This window comes from Plecotus auritus (assembly GCF_963455305.1).
Source record: "Plecotus auritus genome assembly, chromosome: 2".
Lineage (NCBI taxonomy): Eukaryota > Metazoa > Chordata > Mammalia > Chiroptera > Vespertilionidae > Plecotus > Plecotus auritus.
This window is the reverse complement of record NC_137771.1, coordinates 30,740,760-30,760,742: the sequence shown is the minus strand read 5'-3', so window position 1 is coordinate 30,760,742 and position 19,983 is coordinate 30,740,760. Positions and strand designations below refer to the sequence as shown.

The following is a 19,983-nucleotide window of genomic DNA, read 5'->3' as shown; positions in this document are numbered from 1 at the left end:
TTTTTGCATGTATCTGTCCAATTTTCCCAACACCATTTATTGAAGAGACTGTCTTGACTCCATTGTATGTTCATGCCTCCTTTATCAAATACCAATTGCGCATAGTGGTTTGGGTCGATATCTGGGTTCTCTATTCTATTCCATTGGTCTGTATGTCTGTTCTTGTGCCAGTACCAGGCTCTTTTGAGAACAGTGGCTTTGTAATACAGCTTGAAATCTGGTACTGAGATCCCACCTACTCTGTTCTTCTTTCTCAGGATTGCTGTGGCTATTTGGGGTCTTTTTTTTATTCCAGATGAATTTTTGGAGAGTTCTTTCTAAGTCTGTGAAATATGCCATTGGTATTTTAATGGGGAGTGCATTGAATCTATAGATTGCTTTGGGTAGTATGGACATTTTAATGATGTTGATTCTACCAATCCATGAACATGGTATGTTCTTCCATCTGTTTAAGTCTTCCTCTATCTCTTTCTTCAGTGTCCTGTAGTTTTCCGTGTATAGGTCTTTTACATCCTTAGTGAAATTTATTCCTAGGTATCTTAATTTTTTTGGTGCGATGGTAAATGGGATTGCTTTTTTAGTCTCTCTTTCTGTAAGTTCACTATTGGTGTATAGAAATGCCATTGATTTCTTGGCGTTAATTTTGTATCCTGCTACATTGCCAAATTCATTTATTAAGTCTATTAGTTTTTTGATGGAGTCTTTCGGGTTTCTTATGTGCAATATCATGTCATCTGCAAATAAGGACAGCTTTACTTCTTCTTTTCCAATTTGGATGCCTTTTATTTCTTCTTCTTATCTAATTGCAATGGCTAATACTTCCAGTACTATGTCGAACAGGAGTGGTGAGAGTGGGCATCCCTGTCTTGTTCCTGTTCTTAGGGGAAATTGTTTTAGTTTTTTTCCCATTGAGTATGATGTTGGCTGTGGGTTTATCATATATGGCTTTTATTATGTTGAGGTATGATCCTTCTATTCCCACCTTGCTGAGAGTTTTTATCAAGAAAGGGTGTTGGATTTTGTCAAATGTTTTCTCTGCATCAATTGATATGACTGTGATTTTTATCTCTCAATTTGTTTATGTGATGTATCACGTTTATTGATTTGTGGATATTGTATCATCCTTGCATCCCTGGGATAAATCCTACTTGGTCATGGTGTATGATCTTTCTGATGTACTGCTGGATCTGATTTGCTAGAGTTTTGTTGAGGATTTTGGTATCTATGTTCATGAGGGATATTGGCCTGTAATTCTCTTTCATTGTGTTGTCTTTATCTGGTTTTGGTATTAGGGTGATGCTGGCTTCATAGAAGGAGCTTGGAAGTGTTCCTTCCTCTTGAATTTTTTGGAATAGTCTGAGGAGGGTAGGATTTAGTTCTTCCTTGAATGTTTGGTAAAACTCCCCTGTGAACCCGTCTGGCCCTGGGGTTTTGTGACCACGCCTCGCTGCAAGTCCCCAGCCAGACACTGCTCCACAGTCCTGTCTCCGTAGTATGGGAGGGGAGAGGGAACTTTGATGGACACCAGCCATCTCTGCCACAGGAAGTGACTCACCACTGTGCTACCTTGAATTCTTAAGGGAATGAGGAGAGTAAAAATGCCCTGCCTCGTAGCACTGCCCCAGGTAGAAGTGATGGCAATCCCTCTCTAATAGCCCAGATCACCCAGCCAGATCTTTCACAGGGGCCAAGAGAGCAGCATCCGCATCAGGCATTGACCTACCAGCGCTGCAGTGGGGCTAGTCTTTGCAGGTCCTAGTGCAGCAGGTGGAGAGATAAAGACTAGATACATTATACTGTCCCCAGGCTCCAGCTAGATCCTGAAGTCACACCCAAGCTCCCGGTGGGGCTTATGTGAGGCGACCCACCTCCTTCGCTGCAACTGCCCTCCCCCACAAAGAGACTGCCACGCAAGCACTGGGGACACCCAGCCAGCATCAAGCTCCAGGGCTCAGCCACCAGGGCAGGAGGAACCCCTGCGCCCTCTGCCTGCTCCCTCTCTGACTGATGGCCCAGGAGCATGCGCCTCTGAAAAGCAGTGGGTCGGCTTGCCAGGCCTCTCTCCAGAAAGCCAAGACAGGAAGTGAATACCAACGAGCCCCAAGGCGGTGAGGAGGGGGACGCAATTAGAGCAAATTCTGCTTACAGTTCAGATGTAATATTTGGAAGGGATGATCCTGAAATAAGAGATTGCCTGATTTCTCTCCCAAGCCTGTGAATGGTTCATTAGCTGCTATTTGACATTTGATGGTTGAGTCTGATTGGCTTTATTGTGGAATTGGACTTCAAGAAGTCCCCAAGACAGAGCAATCAAATTTCACAATGATCCCCAACTGCAAATTTAACAACATAAATGGCAGCTGCGCCTTGGACTTCAATCCCACGCACGCTGCAGGGGAATTTGTATTTCGTCCCCACTTAATGAACCTCACTGCTGCTTGGCACAGCGGGGCCCCTGACTCAGCAGCTAGGATTTCCTCGGCAGTTCGGCCTGGGTGCTGCACACAAAGAACCCCCAGACTGGAGCGTCGTAAAGATGAGCGTGTCCCGTCTCGCGTGGGCCACTGAGGCCCTGGAGGAGTGCGAGATGAAGGTCATGTCCTGGCTGGGATGCAGGCTAACTGTACAGATGGGTCATTTGCACCCAAAACAGAAATGATAAACGTGGCAGGTGCTCGGTTCCATGATGAGAGAGAGCTTACAGGCTGCGGAGTTCCCAAGTAGGGGAGAGCAGGACGGACCATGGTCACAGCTGGCTTCCTGGAAGAAGGGGCTTGAGCAGGACATAGGAGAGGGCAGGGGAGGCATCCTGGGCATGAGATGTGAGCAAAGGGCTGGAGGAGCATGAGGGGTCCCCCACTTCCTTGCTGGAGGCAGGCGGTTCCTCCTCGGGGTTCCTGACACACAGCACTGTCCTCGTCTGTCCTTATTGGGCCATGGGCACTTTGAGGGCGGGACTATCTTACCCATTTCTGAGCCCTGGTACCCAGTAATGTTTGTTGGCCAAATGAAGAACTGCGCCTAACCCTGTTACATGCTCTCAGTGTGTTGTTGTTATTACTGTTCTAAGAGTGTAATTACAGGAACTAGCATCTGTGTCGTTTCTTCAAAAGATCTGGATGCCAGAAATCCAGGAACCTCTGTGGGGTCGTGTTTATGGCAAGTTAGTAAACCTCTCTGTGCTCCGATGGTCCCTGTAAAGGAGTGTTCTACAGCCTAGGGCTGTTGAGGAATCTGTGTGTTTGGACTTGGAGAGCCCCTAGGTCAGGCCTGGCCCATCATCAGCTCTGGGAGAATGCTGCCTGGCAACCTGAGCTCTCATTTCACCCTTGTTATCCCCATTTCGCAGCCCAGATGTGTTTTTCCATCTCGCAGCAGGCAGCACTGCCACTCAGAGGAGTGAGTGATTGGCTCTAGTTCACACAATAATGGGACCTTGGCTCTGCCTGACTTCAAAGCCACAGCATCCAGACAGGTGCCATGGGGGGCACACATATACAAATACACACACATCCTTGCTGCGCCTGCCTTTGACCACCTGGGAGGAGGGCAGAAATGCCAGCAGGAGCCAGGGCCAGAGGCACACACCATCTCCCAACAGAACAGTCCAACTCAAGCAGATCTCTTGAGGCCTGCCGGTCTCCTCTTCACTCTGTTCTCCCTCTGCCTCACGCTACCCCCAAGACTCGATTTCACTACCAGGTCCTGCCTGTGGCCTGAACTTTTTCCTTCCTCTCCTCCCGATTTCAGCCTTACTGCTCACCTCAGCATCCGCTACCTGGAGACCAAAGACTCAGGTATCTACCTGCCAGCAAGCAGGGACTTTCCCAAAACGACTTTAGGCATCACCCCTCCTAGCAGCTCCGAGGAGCATCACTAGGTGACTGTCACAGTCACATTGGTAGGACTCCCCCAGACGTAGACTTGGGGACAGAGAGGTTCTCCATCGCCCTCAAATCAGACAGCATAAATGTTTACTCAACCAACAACTCTCAGGGGATATGGATTTATTAAGGAACAAGGGCAATTGGCCTCTCTGCCTGCAGTGTTCCCTGCCCTTCACCAGGGGGCAGTCCTGATTCACTTATTTGTGTTTAAACACTACCCAATCCCCAGTCCAGAAAGAGGTTGGCGAGAACATAAACAAACCTAAAAGGTGTGCGTGTGTGTGTGTGTGTGTGTGTGTGTGTGTGTCTGTGTGTCTGTGTGTGTGTGTGTCTGTGTCTGTGTCTGTGTGTCTGTGTGTCTGTGTGTGTGCAGATCAGTACAATATGGGTAGACTGAGAAAAAGTTCCAAAGAGAAGATATAGATTGAATGAGATTCAGATACTAATATTGGGGCACAAATTTGGTTCTAGGTTTCAATTTGATCATAGCAAGAATAGAACATTCACTGGGTCACCCACTTCCCCAGAGAAAGGCCAAAACTGCCTTTAAGAGGCTGCTGGGAGACCCACCACACCTTGGTTTATACAGCTCCCCAAACGGGGTCTTCCAGATTGGTTCTGCTCCTGTGTTGGGCCCAATGTACTGATCCTTATTTAAATTTGTCATCTCTCCATATTACCCTTAAATTTAAAGTGATAGTTCAGAGCTCTGGCTCTAGAGCCAGACCTACATTCTCACTGGGTCCACTTCCTCTTTCCCTCTCCTCTCCATCCCACTCCGATCGGATTTTCATAAACTACTTTCCTGAAATTGAACTCATCAAAGTCACTAGCAACTTCCCTGTTGCCAAATCCAGGGGCAGTTCTCAGCCTCGCTCTTGGCAGAGCTGACTGGGGAGCATGCTCCTGTTCCCGAACCCTTCCTTCACTTGGTTTCAAAGACACGAGTCTCTTTTTGGTCTCCATCTACTGCTCCTTCTCCATCTGCTTTGCTGGGTCCTCCCACTCTGTCTTACCTTCAAATGTTGCAGTGCCCTGTTATGGCTCAATCCTAGGACCTCTCTTCTCCTTTCAGCCACTCCCTCAACCCAGTTTTGGGACTTTTAGGTATCAGATACACCCTGATGACCACAACAAGTGTACCTGTGCCGCTATCTCTACTCACATGTCAAACAGGCATCGTAAACTGAATACCTCCAAACTTTTGGTCCCCTCACCAGACTGATTTCCCACCTCATTAGATGGCAGCACCATCTGACTTGGAACAACCTTAGAGGTGTCCTTGACCTTTTCTATCCAAGGAAACAGAAAATCCTGTGGGCTCTGGCTTCAGTTAACCTACAGAATCCAGCTCTTCCTTGCTGCCTCTATTCTGACCTCTCATCCGAGCCATTGGCACTGCTCTGTGGGCAGTGGCTCTGCCTGTTTTCTTGGTTGGTGTATCCCATAGTAAGTATATTGTTGATTAAATTATTTAATACCCTAGAGTTTGCTATGCACATAAGACACAAAAAGGAATATGTATCTCAATAGATAAATGATTTCACAACTATAAAAATAATAACAACCAACATTTTTTAAACACTCACTGTGTGCCAAGCCCCTTATATATGGCAGGAAGATGCTAGATGAGATGAATGAAGCTCAGAGAAGTAGGAAATTGCCCAAGATCAACATCTAGTAATTGATGAGTAGATATTTTAATCATAGTCATTTATTCAATTTATCAAATATTTGTTGAGCACCAGTTATGCGCCATATATCGTTTGGGAAATAAAACAGACAAATTCCTTACTCTAATAGAACTTACATTCTAGTAAGGAAAGAAATGCAAGAAATGAAACATACATTATGACAGGTGCCACAAGAAAGCAAGTTAAAGAAATGAGTGAAAATAGGGAAAGCTCTCGAGCAAGGATGATCAGGAAAGACGTCTTTGGGGAAATGACATTTGAGCAGAGACCTGGATAAAGTGAGGAGATGAGCCATATAAATATGTGAATAAAGAGCAAAGACCCTGCTGCCCTGGCTGGTTTGGCTCAGTGGATAGAGAGTTGGCCTGGGGACTGAAGGGTTTCAGGTTCAACTCCAGTCAAGGGCACACGCCTGGGTTGCAGGCTCGGTCCCCAGTAGGGGGTGTGCAGGAGGCAGTCGATCAATGATTCTCATCATTGATGTTTCAGTCTCTCTCTCCCTCCTCCTTCTTCTCTGAAATCAATAAATATATATATTTTTTTTAAAAAAAAGAGCAAAAACCCTAAGATAAACAATATTTGGCATATTTGGGTGACAGCAAGGAAGCTGGTGGCTGGAACCCAGAGAGTGAAAGGCAGAGATTTGGAGTTGAGGTAATAGGTATGGAGAGACACCACAGTGACCTTGGAGGCCAGTGGGAGCCTTTGGATTTTACCCTGAGTAAAGTGAGAAGCCATTATTAGCAGGTTTGAGCAGAGGAGAGCAATGATCTGACTTGGATTTTAATAGAATCACTCTGGCCAGTGTGTGGAGAAAGGCCTGAAGAGGGGCAAGAGTGGACATAGAGAGATCTGTTTGGAGATGACTCTTGGCCAAGTTTTGGTGCCCAGTTATTTAGTCAAATACTAGTCTAGACGTTGCTGTAAAGGTATTATTTTAGATGTGGATAACATTTTAAATCTGTAGACTTTAAGTGATTAATGTGGGCAGGCTTCATCCAATCAACTGAAGGTCTTAAGAGCAAAGACTGAGGTTTCCTAAAGAAGAAGGAATTATCCTGAAGACTGCAACACAGAACCCCTGCCGGAGGTTCCTGCCTGCTGGCTTCTCCTGCAGTTTCAGACTCAAGACTGCAACATCAACTCTTATCTAAATCGTAGCCTGCCAACCTGCCCTACAGATTTCAGATTTGCTTACAATTGAATGAGCCAATTCCTTAAAATAAATCTAGCTAGATGGAATAGAATAGAATAGGATATTTATCTCTTTCCCCTAATGATTCTGTTTCTCAGAATTCTGACTAATACAGGCTGTTGCAATAATCCATGAGAACAACGGTCAATAATGATGGCTTGAACTTAATGGCAGTGGAGATGGTGAGATATGGGTAGAGTCTAGAAATATTGTGAAGGCAGAGCTACTGGATTTGCCTATGAATTAAATTTGGCAAGTGAAAGATAGAGAAGCATCAAAAATAGCTGCCATATTTTTGGCCTGAGCAACTGGGTAAATGGTAGTACCCTCAACTGTTCTGGAAGAAACTGAGAAGCTAGAATAATAAGTCCACAGCAGAGAGAAGAAGTCAGGCAAGAGAGTGGACAGGGCACCTACTGATGGCATTGAAGTCCTGAGACTGGATAAGATCACCAGTCTTGGTGACTGTAGACAAAGGGAAGTGGCCCGAGGACTGAGCTCTGGAGCCCTTGGGGCATTCTAAGGTCTGGAGATCAAAAAGAGAAAGAAAACCCAACTAAGAAAACTGAGAAGATGGGCCAGTGAAATTGGCAGAAAACTGGAGAGTGTGCATCTCAGACACTGAGTGCAGAGAGTGCTTTATTCCAGTGATCAGCTGTGACAATCATTCCTGGGAAAACGGTCAGTTTAGAGTCAGGGAGAGTCATGGGCTCTGGGGCACCATGGTGGTAGGCACGTAACAGGAAGTCCAATGTGTAGAAAGAAGCCACCCAAACACGCACACACAGGCCAACTGTCACTCACTCTGATTGAGGCTTCCACACAGAAACCAGAGTCAGAGTCACTTCCCACATCCCTAAAGAAGGAAGTGTCCTGAGAAATGTCAATTTACAGTGGCTCGATGGGCGTAGCAGCATGGGTTTGCGTCTATGATTTTGATGGATGGAAGGTCATTCATGAAGTGATTAGGAGGATATGGATTGATACGTGAATTTGAGTCATGTCAGGTAGATAAGAAAGTCACAGCTGTTCCCAGGGAAAGAGTGACACATGATGGGCCCTGCTGGAGGGGCTGGAAGGTGGAGGAGGGACAGAGCCCATGACCACAGGGGCCTCCAAAACTTACAATTTGTTCCTTGTCCCTTGGTGTGGGGCCAAGGAGGCTGAGCTTGCTCTGGTGGAAAGAGCAAGGATTTGGGAGTTAAGCATCCTCATGACAAACCCAAAAGCTAGAGACAGATCATCTTTTTACAAATGAGAACCTGAGATCATAGAGGTGATACATTTGCCCGAGGTCACACAGGTCTGGACAGATGGCACGTCGTGGTGTGTAGGCTGCGCAGGACTAAGATCAGAACTGTTCCAGCTGTGGGGTCAGAGATGCAGTTTGTCAGGGAGGACTCCATGGAGAACGAGAGGCAGGAAAACCACCGCTAGCTGCGTGGCCTCCACAGGCCAGGCACGTGCTAGTCACCAGTCATGGGTGCCGCTGGGATGGGGTTTTTCCATTTGTCCACACAACAGCCAGCCACTGTAAGGTTGCTCCTTATTTCTTCTACTTATTGATGAAGAAAGAAACAGAGGCTCAGAGAAGCTAAGTAACGTATCTAAGATCACACAGCTGATAAAACGTTTAAACCCAGATATTCTTCCCTCCAAGGCCCAACTCTCTTTTTCTTTTTTCTCTTTTTTTAAAATATATCTTCATTTATTTCAGAGTGGAAGGGAGAGGGATAGAGAGTTAGAAACAACAATGATGAGAAAGAATCATTGATCGGCTCCCCAACCCTAACCCTAGCCTTCCTGCACGCCCCACACTGGGGACCAAGCCCAAAACTGGGCATGTGCCCTGACAGGGAATCAAACTGTGACCTCCTGGTTCATAGGTTGATGCTCAAACACTGAGCCACATCAGCCCTTTTTCTATAACACCATAAGCTGAGCAGAGGCAAGAATTTCATGTATAAAACCTGCTCACCCGTCTTACTCTCAGAGTGACTGTTAAAATAATAATATACACGGAGCCACTTTAAAATGGAGCTGAGCTGCCGTGCCAGAGGAGCTGCCGGGCATGTCTTATGCCACAAACCTTGGGAATGTTAAAACGGAGCAAACTAGCTTATGGGCTGGGCCTAAAGCAGCATTGTGCCCCAAAGAACTGTTTGCAAGGATAACCAGAGAGCAGAAATTATGACTACCAGACCGAGGGCTACCAGACTGAAAATTAAAAACATTGTTTAGAATTCGCATCACTATCTTATGTTACCTGCACTGATAGAAATGCCTTCCTCCTATTGACATAATCATTACCCTTCCTTTTCTCTTCACACTCCTTGCCTTTGTCTCCTAATCAGAACATGATCTGGGCTTCTGCCTGAACCAATGCTTCCCAAATAACTATTCTTCTATCTCAAATAAATGCTTGTTGCCTTTCACTTGGAAAGAGCTTTTACGTTTAGGTTAACATGACATTAAACATGGTGCTTGACCTCAGTGGACCTTGGGTTACTCATCTGTGAAATGCAGACAGCCATTACACTCATCCTCTAGGACCGAACAAGATTATGCCCATAAAATAGCACTGTGCCTCGCACACAGCGCAGGCTCAAGAAGTGAGAGCCGTTGTCCCTGATGACTATTTTCAGTCCACAGATGAGAAAGCATGGAAGAGTCCATTAAATTCTTCAGTGTCCAAAGAGCAAAGGCTGAAGTCTGGATGTAAAGCAAGACATAGGACATAAATGAGTTGCAGGCAGGTGGAATGCATCAGTGAAAGCATGCGATGAGATTAGGCCTGTGCGGTAGAGGTGGTCTGAGGGAGCGTGATGAGATGCTAGGCACAGGTAGGAGAGAGGGAGAGGGCCTTCCCTATTATGCATGGGTGCCTACCATACACCAGGCTTGGTGCCCAGCGGAACTGAGGCCTGGCAGGGGCACCGTTTATAGCTGCCTGAGCAGGCAGTGGTGATAATGCCTGTGGACTTTACTCTCTTGTCCCTGACCCAACCTTCAAACATGGAGGCGTGGGTTGTGCATTGCCTAGAAAGCAACTTTGAGCTTAAGGGCCCTGCTGTGGCATGTATTACCCAGAAGAGGGCGAGCTCAAGTGGGCCCCATCACTCACAGCAATCTCATGTGGTAGGTTCTATCATTCCACCCATTTGATGGAAGAGGAAACAAGGCTCAGTCAGAGCTGATATGACTTGTCCAAGATCACACTGCTGCAGGCTTTGAACCCCAGTCAATCTGTCTCCAAGGCCGGGCTCTGTCTGGGGGAGGTTACTGGCTTCTGAAAGGCACAGACAGGTGAGATGAGTCAATCATAGCCTGAGGACATCCAGGCCCTGGTGAGAGATGCAGGCAGAGGCAGGCTGAGGGCCTGGACTCAGACTGATCAGAAGAAGGATGGTCCTTAAATAGAGCTGGGAAGAGGGGGTGGAAGAAATGTGGGTCTAGGGACACAGAAAATTCTGTATCTGCCCACCTTTCCTGAGCCAGCAGCTTATGCCCAGAGAACCGTGAGTTGGCCTGGGTCAAAGATAGCAGAGTCCTCACTTGGCCATTGACTAGTGCTGTGACCAGGGGCAAGTCACTTTAACTCTGGAGCCTCACTTTCCCTGTTTGTAAAATGGTCTCCCTATCATCTTACTCCTTAGGTATCATCGGGAGGAGCGGAGGAAAGTGGTGTGGTCCAAGGCCCGCCCACAGAGCCCGCACATGTGCCCTGGCCCCCCTGCTTTCCCTCCCTTTCTAAGAATGGACTCTAGGCTTGTCACAAAGTTGGCAGGTGTCGACCCCACCCCGGCTGCCCAGTTAATGAGTGACCAGAGTACATGGCTTATAAAAGCTGCTAACCAGAGAGGCAGGTAGCAGCTGGGTGGATGGCTGTGGTGGGGTACAGAGGGAGCAAGATGGGTGGCAGGACTTTGTCAGGGCTTCTGTCTGGAGTGGCTCTGGTCCTCCTGGTGCTCCTGCAGAGCACACAGTCAGTCTACATCCAGGTGAGTCCTTCCAGCCAGAATGGCCTTTAACTCAAGGTTCCCATGGTGGGAGGTTGGGATGGGGAGAGGATGCTGGGAATTCATGGGATATAGGGGGGCACAGGGCCTAGGATTCAGCTCAACACACATTCACAGCCCAGGGACTAGGACAGCTAGGGGGTGTGGGCAGCCAGTATATCTATGGCTATGGTGATAGTGACAATAGCAATAATACTAAACGGCTATTATTCAGCCTGACTCTCCTTGAAGGCCAGCCCATCATGGTCAGAGGGCAGAGTATGGAACAAGGCTTGGAGCCTGTCCTTGAGATGCCTGAAGGGGGAGGGGAGACCCCTATAGGCTCCCACAGCTCCCCTTTTCACCGTGTATGGGTGCAGGGGAGAAGCACCAGAAAATGTCTCCCTGGCAGGTAACATTGCAGGATGAGCAGGAGGTAGCAAGGCATGGAGGACGCAGACTGCCCCAGACAGAGGGCACCGCATGGGGAGCAGTCCGCAGGGGGCCCGGGTCTCCTTCCGCGGCACCCGGGAGGCTGGAGGGAGTCACAGAAGCAGGCCTGTCTGTGTGACAGGATTCCGCTGGCCTCTGGGCAGGGCCGTACGCTTGGGTGGCTCCCACTCCTGCTGGGCAGGGCCTCCAGGAGAAGAACAAAGGGTCCTGTAGAGGATACCAGAGAGCCTCCACCTCCCCTGGCAGCCTGGCCAGCTTGGGGTTGCCATCATTTTGGCCTGTCGGTTCAGGGGAGTTCACCCAGTTACAGAGTGTGCCCTGGGTACCAGGCACCGGGGAGGGGGGACATGGTTACCTCCATTTGTCAGATGAGGCTCAGAGTGGGCAAGAGACAGGCACCTGGTCGGGAAGAGGAGGGATCTGAACTGGGGGCCACTGGCCTCCAAATCCCATGTCTTGAACCGCAGTACTCCACACATAGCCTTGCTGTGGCCTCATCTAGCAGTGACTGGGGGCCTGCGGCTGCGGTGTGAAGTGTCAGACACTATCTCATACTTTCCCTGAGAACAGGAAAGGCTGGGGTCTGAGGAGCCCTGGCCTCCTAGGCTGGGTTTTGATGACCTCCCATTTCTCTCCGCCTCCCCAGTACCAGGGCTTCCAGGTCCAGCTGGAGTCTGTGAAGAAACTGAGAGACCTGGAGAGGCAGTCGGTGCTCAGCCCCCGCCTGCAGGCCCAGAGCCTCCTGCCCATCCCGTGCTACCACCCAGCCCTGCCACCGGACCTCCAGCCCATCTGCACCTCCAGGGAGGCCTCCAGCATCTTCAAGGCCTTGAGTGAGTGTCCCCGCCCCTGGGAGCTTCCTGCCCTTGTTCCCTTCCTCCCCGCACCCCAGGTCAGGACCAGGTTCCTCCACCGCATGTTATTTCTATTAAGTACCCAGCGGCTGAGAATAGGGTGATCCAAGATACGCAACACCCCTTGCCCAGTTTGGGCACCAAAAGCCGGGCATGAGGAAGCCCCTCAGCTCCCAACAACTCGTCATCCTACATCAAAGACTTCCCAGATGGGAGGGAAGGGCCCCGGGAAAGGGAGCCATGAGCACTAACTGTGATGCAGTGACGATGGGGAGCACAGCGGGACACGAGGAGGGGTGACTCACGTCTGGGGTGGCATAAAGAGTCTGAAAGGCTTCCAAGAGGTGACATCTAGGCTGAAAGGGAAGGGATGAAGCAGAGCTGGCCAGGAACATGTAGTGACTAGCTAGCATTTAGTGCCAGGTCCTTGTCAGTCCTGTGCCTGCATTCTCTCCTCACAACCACCCTGTCAGGCCATGACTGTCCATTCAGGAGACAGGAAACCCAGGCACAGAGTTTAAGTGACTGGCCCAGGCACTGCAAGGAAGGAGAGGGCCTGGGACTTAAGCCCAAGATGTTCACTCTGTTTCTAAAAGGTCACGCTCTGCATCTGTGAGAAAGATGCCGGCTCTCTAAGCAGGCTTCTCCGGCCGCCTGGCCAGCAGCTCCCTGGACCACAGGTGTTTCAGGTTCATGTTCAGCTGACTGGTTCTCTCCCCCTGCCCAGAGACCATCGCTAACAACAACTGTGAGCTGTGCGTGAATGTTGCCTGTACCGGCTGCCTCTGAGATGGCCCTGGATATCCTGCGCCAGCCCTAGACACCTTGCCCCCCACAACCACTGCCTTTGCAGCCCACCCCCCCCCCACCCCCGCAAGCTCTGGCGGTGTCCTGGCCACCTCGGTCATTGCCACTCTCCCAGGGCCAAATCCGCTGGATCTGGCACAGAGCAGTGTGACTCGCAGTTGGAGGAGAGTTTGGCCCCTTAGAAAGCCCTGCTGCTGAATAAAGATGCTCCACCCATACGTGAATCAGAGTCCATTTGTTCATCCCCGGAGCCATGGGAGGAGCTTCTTGGGAGTTGGGTGAGCTGAGGATAAAGTGTGGACTAGAGTTAGGAATCCCCAGGTTTCCAGCACCCAAGGAGGCAGTTCACTGTCCTGTTTGGTATAGAAGGGAGTGAGCTCCGGGCAGGAAACAAGGCGCCCAAGGTCCACAGAGCACCCAGACCCACGTACCCCAAGCTGAGCTCAAGGCCTGGCCTAGCTGCAGGGCCAGAGCTCTGAGCTCCTGATGGGGGTGGGGGAGCTCCCTTTCTTAATTGGGACAGGAGAAGGTGGAGGAAGGATCACGTGGTGCCCCTTCCCAGGCCCATCGTCAAGCTGACCACTTGCTCACGGTGCCTGAGAAGATGGGCCCTTATCTTTCACCCTATTTCCTCCCTGGGCCCTGGAGAATACTAATAACAATCGCCTTCGTTTATTGCGCGTTTGCTATAGCCTAGGCCAGTGGTCGGCAAACTGCGGCTCGCGAGCCACATGCGGCTCTTTGGCCCCTTGAGTGTGGCTCTTCCACAAAATACCACGGCCTGGGCTAGTCTATTTTGAAGAAGTGACGTTAGAAGAAGTTTAAGTTTAAAAAATTTGGCTCTCAAAAGAAATTTCAATCGTTGTACTGTTGATATTTGGCTCTGTTGACTAATGAGTTTGCTGACCACTGGCCTAGGCACTATTCTAAACCCTTGGCACGCATTAACCCACTAAGCCTCACAGCAGTCTAACAAAGCAGGTACTATTCTGATTAGCATCTCCACTTTACGAAGAAGGACACGGGTTCTGAGAGGACCAGTCCCGGCTCAGCAAAGTGGTAAAGCAGGATTCTTCCCGCAAAGTCTGGTGCTCTGAAATGCCATGCTGCACCTCCCTGTGACACCAGCCCCCGGCCCCCTGCCCCCACATACTCCCTCACAGTGGCCTTGGGTGCCATAACTCAAGGCCAGAGCCGAGCTGGGAATTCCCTGGAGCAGGGCCTTTCCACAGCACGGGGTCCTCCGCAGCTTCTGCCTGGGGCAGTCAGAGAGGAGGAAAGTCAGGTACAAAGGAGCTGGGCCCTCTGAACTCAGTCCCCACCTCCCTGCTCTGGGCCAAAGCCAGCATGAATCCCCCCAGAGCTCCACCCCTCCTGACAGCCCAGTTCTGCTCCTGAGTCCTGCATCTCCCAGCCCGCCAGGCCGCAAACCCCAGAGCTGCAGCCCCTTTCCCTTCCTCCCCCACAGGCCAGATGGGCTGGGCTCCTTGCAATGCCTCCTGCGTCCCTCTGGACCGCTCTCGTTTCTACCATCACTCGAGGTGGGCGTTTAGCGCACTACCCAGACCTGGCCAGAGCTTCCTCCCTGCCCTGCTTTCCATACCCACCACCTGACCCTCTGTGCATCCCCAGCGCCGCTTCTCAAGTCTCAACCAAGCTCATGAGCCGTGTGGCCTCCTCTCCACCAGTCCCGTCAGCCATTCTGGGTTCCTACCTGCCCGGGGAGGAGGCAGTGGAGGAAACTGCCACTGACCAAGCGTCTTTTTTGTGCCAGGCACAAGGCTGAGCCATCCACACAGAAATAAGAACAACAACAATAATAACAGCAGCATCAACGAAGTGCTCACTATGGGCCCGGCCAGGGGAGCTTTAACAGCTTTTCCTACATCACCTCATTTAATCTTCACTCAACCACATCTTATTTAGGGGTGAAAAGAAAGGCTTTCAAACAACTCACTTCTTAAAGCTCTAAAAGTGGAATCTCTCCTCTCGCGCCCCCTCCCCCCCCACACTTTGTCATCCCCGTTTACAGATGAAGAACCTGAGGAAACAGCCTAAGTGACCTGCCCAAAGTCTCTCAGCTGGGAACAGGCAGAGCCAGGACTCACACCCAGAGAGCGGGCTCCAGAGTGGGAGCATTAAATGCTCCTACTCCACCACAGGGCTCATCAAATAAATGCCCCTGCAACCTGGGAGGCAGGGTCTGCTCTCCCCGTGTGTGGTTGAGGAAACCAAGTCTCAGAGCAGGTGCACGGCTTGTAACTGACACGCTCAGGCTCAAACTCAGCCCATGTGCCTTCCGGGCCACCCTGTCCACCTTATTGCAGGGAGAGAGTTCGCCCACCCAGCGTTAGCAGAGCCAAACACTGAACGCCAACAATTGCAGTGGAGAAATATTGGCTATTTTATTGTGAATGCTGCCACCCCGGAGAACGGGAAGCTAATGCTCAGAAGCCCAAACTCCCCGATGACGCGTAGGTTACAGATTATATAGGGCAAATCACATGACACCATGGGTTCCGGGTTCAGGGTTGTGCAGACACACCCTGAGGTCTACTCTGGCATCCCTCTGCCCAGTTTTGTAGGAAAGTAGCCAGGGGGTCATCCTTCCTTAGGGCACAGGAGCTGAAATGTAGGTCAAGATACTATCTTTAGCTTAACAGAAACCCATACCTTGTAACCTTTAGTGAAGGCTGTGCCATTGTTTCTGGCTGCCTCGGGGGTTAATGGGGTTAATGGCTCACGTGGAAGACTAAGGCTTACAGGGCAGGCTGTGAAGAAACGGAAGAGTGCTGTTGCTACATAGTCAACAGAAATCATACACTGAATCCGGACCCCTGGTTTCACCCAGATGAGCCGGTCCAGTGCCTTGGCCCTTCCTGCTTCTGTGTGGGTGCACCAACCCCACCTTCTGGAATGCCCTCTGCCCCCCATCTCCACACAGGCTTTGAAATTCCATCCATCCCAATGCAAATCCCAAGAGCTAATGCAAATGCCTGCCTCCCCTCCCCTTCACAAAGCCTTCCCTGACTTCTAGGACATCATTCTCTGAATTCTGCAGCTGGGGGAACCCTGCTTGGGTCACCCAGTTCCCCTCCACCCTTCTCCCCAAGAAGGACCCAAGAAGGTTGCCTCCTCTTTCCTCCTTCCCTCTGCCTCCCTCCACACCTCACCTCCTCACCCCTGCCTGAACCATTCTCAGCTTGACCCTGGTTCCCCTTTCTTTGGTTTATTTCAGTGGTCGGCAAACTCATTAGTCAACAGAGCCAAATATCAACAGTACAACGATTGAAATTTCTTTTGAGAGCCGAAAACCGACTTCTGCGCATGGGCCACGAAGTTTCAATCGCACTGTATGGGCGCGCCCGCAAGTTGTATTTTGGGGAGAGCCACACTCAAGGGGCCAAAGAGCCGCATGTGACTCACAAGCCGCAGTTTGCCGACCACTGGCTTGTTTGTTTCTACCGTTTATGGAGTTGTTATGTTTGCATATGGCCTGAACTTTACATACATCACACACACACTGGCATGCAGCACTGCCCCTGGTCTGGGAGGGAGGTGCTATCGCTACCCAGTCTTACAGAGGAGGAGACTAAGACCCAGAGATGAAAAGCTGCTTTCCTAATATCACACAGCACGTGGAAGACCTGGGACTCGAACCCTGTGGCTCTTGCTTTTCCCTGCTCTGTTACATTCTCATGCAACCATCCATGTGGTGGGCCTCACCCCCTCTGGGGAGCAGAGAGACTTCCCCAGGCACAGAAGCCATTACACCTCAGGGTGGCCAGAGCTGTGCAAGGGGTGTGGGTGGCCAAGGTGCCTAGGGAGCCCCAAGGACAGAGTGGGAGCATGAAGGCCTCTCCTGGGAGGGAGGGAAAGGCTCCTGAGGAGAGGCCCTGGGAGTGGCACGGTGGGGCCTGAGTGGGACCAGGGCAGGGGTGTGGGGAGATGAGCCATGCAGAAATGAGAGGGGCAGAGGAAATGCTGAGAGCTGTGACTTGGGGTGTGGGCGGGGGAGTGGGGGTGGGGCAGGAAGCAACGCTGAAGTGGTCAGAGGGGGCCAGATGCTGAGGCACCTTGAATACTCTAGAGCTCGGGGCCAGTGCCATGGACCCTTGTGACCCTGTGCGCATATGTGGCTCAGTGACTTTGGTGACTCCAGGACACGTGAAAGAACAGAGGTTCCACCTCCTCCACTGGTGGTCTGGAGAGTCAGGTCCCTCAGTGCAGGGAGAGTGGGGTCCTTGCACTTAGCACTCAAGGCCTTGAACGTGCAAGGGCAGGTAGGCATTCATGAAGCTGGGTGATGCGTAGACTGAGAGACGAGGAATGAATGAAATCAATGCCAGGAGTACTCTGGAATCTGGTTTATTAGAGGCAGGTTGGAGAAGCAACCAGCAACTGGCAGCTCCGATGGGGTCAGGGGCTGTGTCTCCCCAGGCTGCTCTCTCCTTGGTCCTCCATTGGGGGCAGGGTAGATTAAGACGCCAGGAGGGGGAGCATTCTGCAGGGGAGGGACAGAAGACAGCGAGCTCCTGCTGTCCTAGCATCCAGCACAGGCAGCGTAGGCACAGAGCTCGCATGTGTTCGGGTCCTCAGCGATGGCCTCTGTACAGGAGAGACGGGGCCCCATGAGCAACAGCTTCTCTTCCCCAAAGCCCCCGCCCTCCTTTGAGCCAGAGCTAGGACATCTGCCACCCAGCTCCCAGGGAAACCCAGGCCTGTCCTCTATGACCAGTTGGGCTTTCTGCCTCAAACCAGGACAGGTACCACTCAAACCAGCCAATCAGAGCAGAGTTTCTACCCAGAAAAGAGCTACACCGTGACACTGTGCTACTTTCATCAGTCAGAGTCCAGACCTTCCTAAAGCAAGCCTTGCCAATTACAACTAAGAACTAATTACAGCAGAGGGCTTCATGTGACTCACCCATCAGAGCAGAGCCCCCTAGTCTCACCAATCAGAGCAGAGCCCCGCCTCTGAATCCCACCAATCAGAGTACTTCTCTTCTTCAAGTGCCACCAATCAGGGAATTCCTAAGCCCCACCCATCAGACAGGAGGCTACTCACCCAGCCTCCTGAGGATCTCATTGGCGTTGGGCTCCTTGCAGACAGGCTTGAGTTCTGCAGGAAATTTAGTAGAGCTACAGAGGGCGGGAACCACAGGTCCATCAAACTGCCTTCCGCTCTCAATGCTGGGCTCCTGGAGCTCCCGGAGGCCCTTGAGCTTCTTCACTGACTCCAGAGAAAAGGAGAACTTTCCATCCTGAAAGAGACATGTCCAGAGCATGAGGCCAAGCTGCAGCCTGCTCCCTGACTGTTTCCTCCGGGATTGGCCCCTCTCCAGCCCCAGCGGCTCAAGCAGTGTTAGTGGCTCATGGGAACCAGACACTCCTCTCAGGGCAACATGAGGTAGTTAGAGCTCGGGCCTTAGAGCCGGACAGTGGGCTTGGATCCTGGTTTTGCTCTGTGGCCAAGGACAGGTCCTTAAGTCCTGCATGTTATGAGGAATGGAAAAAATGGATGTGATGTGTCAGGGACACAACAGGTGCCCGATATGTGGGAGCCATTGTGCTGATTTTTAGGGAGAGGTACAGAGCTGGGACCAGGACCAGGATCCACATGGCCATGCCCAGGCTCTTTTCACCCCTGCCTGACAGCCACGTGGGCTGCTCACCTGGCCCCCAGCTCCAGCCTGCAGCCTGGCTGATGTTTGAGAAGCAATAAAAGGCCTCCCGAAGCCTGGCTGTGATAGAGTGGGGCCCCCGCGGGGTGCCAGACTGCCTGTCACTGGCATCCATACTCAGGGTGACCATGTGAGTCCTGAGATCCAGGCCGGTGAGAAGTAAGGTCTGGAATTGAACCTGAGGCAGGATAGTAAGAAGCTAGGACCGTGGTCGGCAAACTGCGGCTCGCGAGCCACATGCAGCTCTTTGGCCCCTTGAATGTGGCTCTTCCACAAAATACCACAGCATGGGTGAGTCTATTTTGAAGAAGTGGTGTTAGAAGAAGTTTAAGTTTAAAAAATTTGGTTCTCAAAAGAAATTTCAATCGTTGTACTGTTGATATTTGGCTCTGTTAACTAATGAGTTTGCCAACCACTGAGCTAGGAGAATTCCTTGGCAAGTGGAATTGGGAACTGTTATAACTGAACAAACTGGGTGAGCAATTCACAGCCAGATACAGATGGTCACCAGGGGGCCCTATCAATGGGCAAAACTGGCACCAGACCTGGCCCCCCAGGGGGGTCTTCCCTCCTCTGGCATATCACTGGTCATGCCTGACCTTTCCTCCCTAGAGATAACATCTAGGCCTCAGTTGTATTTCAGCTCTAGGCCCAGAAAAGCAGCAAAACTAGTGCTGGTGACTCTAGGACCAGCTGCAATGACCCCCTGCCTGGCGCTGACCGATCCGTAGAGACCAAGACCCTAAATGGATATACCTGGAAAAGCTGATGACTGTTCTATTGAGATCCGCCCCTAATACTTCTAAACTCCCAGACTTTAAAGCCCTCAAAACAACGGTCCCATCTTTTCCCTCCCCCTCCCCCTCGACCCCCCTCTCCTGCAGGCATGCATCACCTAAACCAGTGGTCAGCAAACTCATTAGTCAACAGAGCGGCAAACCGCGGCTTGTGAGCCGCATGTGGCTCGCGAGCCGCAGTTTGCCGACCACTGACCTAAACTCTAAGGGTACCAATGAGACTTGCAACCAGGGGAGCAATGGGCAGCAGCAGCTGGTCCTGGGCTAACCCCTGAACCTACCTCCAGGGTTCCCTTTTCTCTGACTCTCCAGGGAGCTGACAGCAGACCCACCTTGGCTCGCTTCTTTCCTATAATGTTTCTAGGGAACCAAAGCCACCCACCTAGTCTCCTGTTGCTTCTTCTATCCTAAGCCCTTCCTTGTTTCACTGTCCCCAGCTTTAATTAACATCCTCTCAAAATCACCTGGTCTCCATTTTGAAATCTTTCCTGCACAAAGTCAAGAACCCACACGCTGCAGGCTGGCCTGAGGCAGACCTGCTCCTGGCCTGGTCCCCTTTCCAGTAACTAGCTCCAAAGAGGGGGTGCTCTCTCAGGGCACAGGCCCTGTGCACT

The 19,983-nt window shown here is 50.9% G+C and overlaps 2 protein-coding genes across 2 annotated transcripts in view; one reads left to right on the top strand and one right to left on the bottom strand.

Annotated features, from left to right (window-relative positions):
* Window positions 1-10,687: 10,687 nt before the first annotated feature.
* GUCA2B (guanylate cyclase activator 2B) lies at window positions 10,688-12,914 on the top strand (the record flags this gene model as incomplete). Its single annotated transcript, XM_080655005.1, has 3 exons — window positions 10,688-10,777; window positions 11,874-12,060; window positions 12,809-12,914. The coding sequence occupies 3 exons, from the start codon at window positions 10,688-10,690 to the stop codon at window positions 12,868-12,870; spliced, it is 339 nt and encodes a 112-aa protein (XP_080511131.1). The 3' UTR covers window positions 12,871-12,914.
* Window positions 12,915-17,431: 4,517 nt separating this feature from the next.
* The window catches only part of GUCA2A (guanylate cyclase activator 2A), a gene marked incomplete at both ends in the record, with an annotated part of 2,670 nt that continues 118 nt past the window's right edge, over window positions 17,432-19,983 (bottom strand). Inside the window, 2 exons of the mRNA XM_080655995.1 lie at window positions 17,432-17,496; window positions 17,957-18,152. Coding sequence (XP_080512121.1) covers window positions 17,432-17,496; window positions 17,957-18,152 — 261 coding nt within the window. The remainder of the gene's footprint in view (window positions 17,497-17,956; window positions 18,153-19,983) is intronic.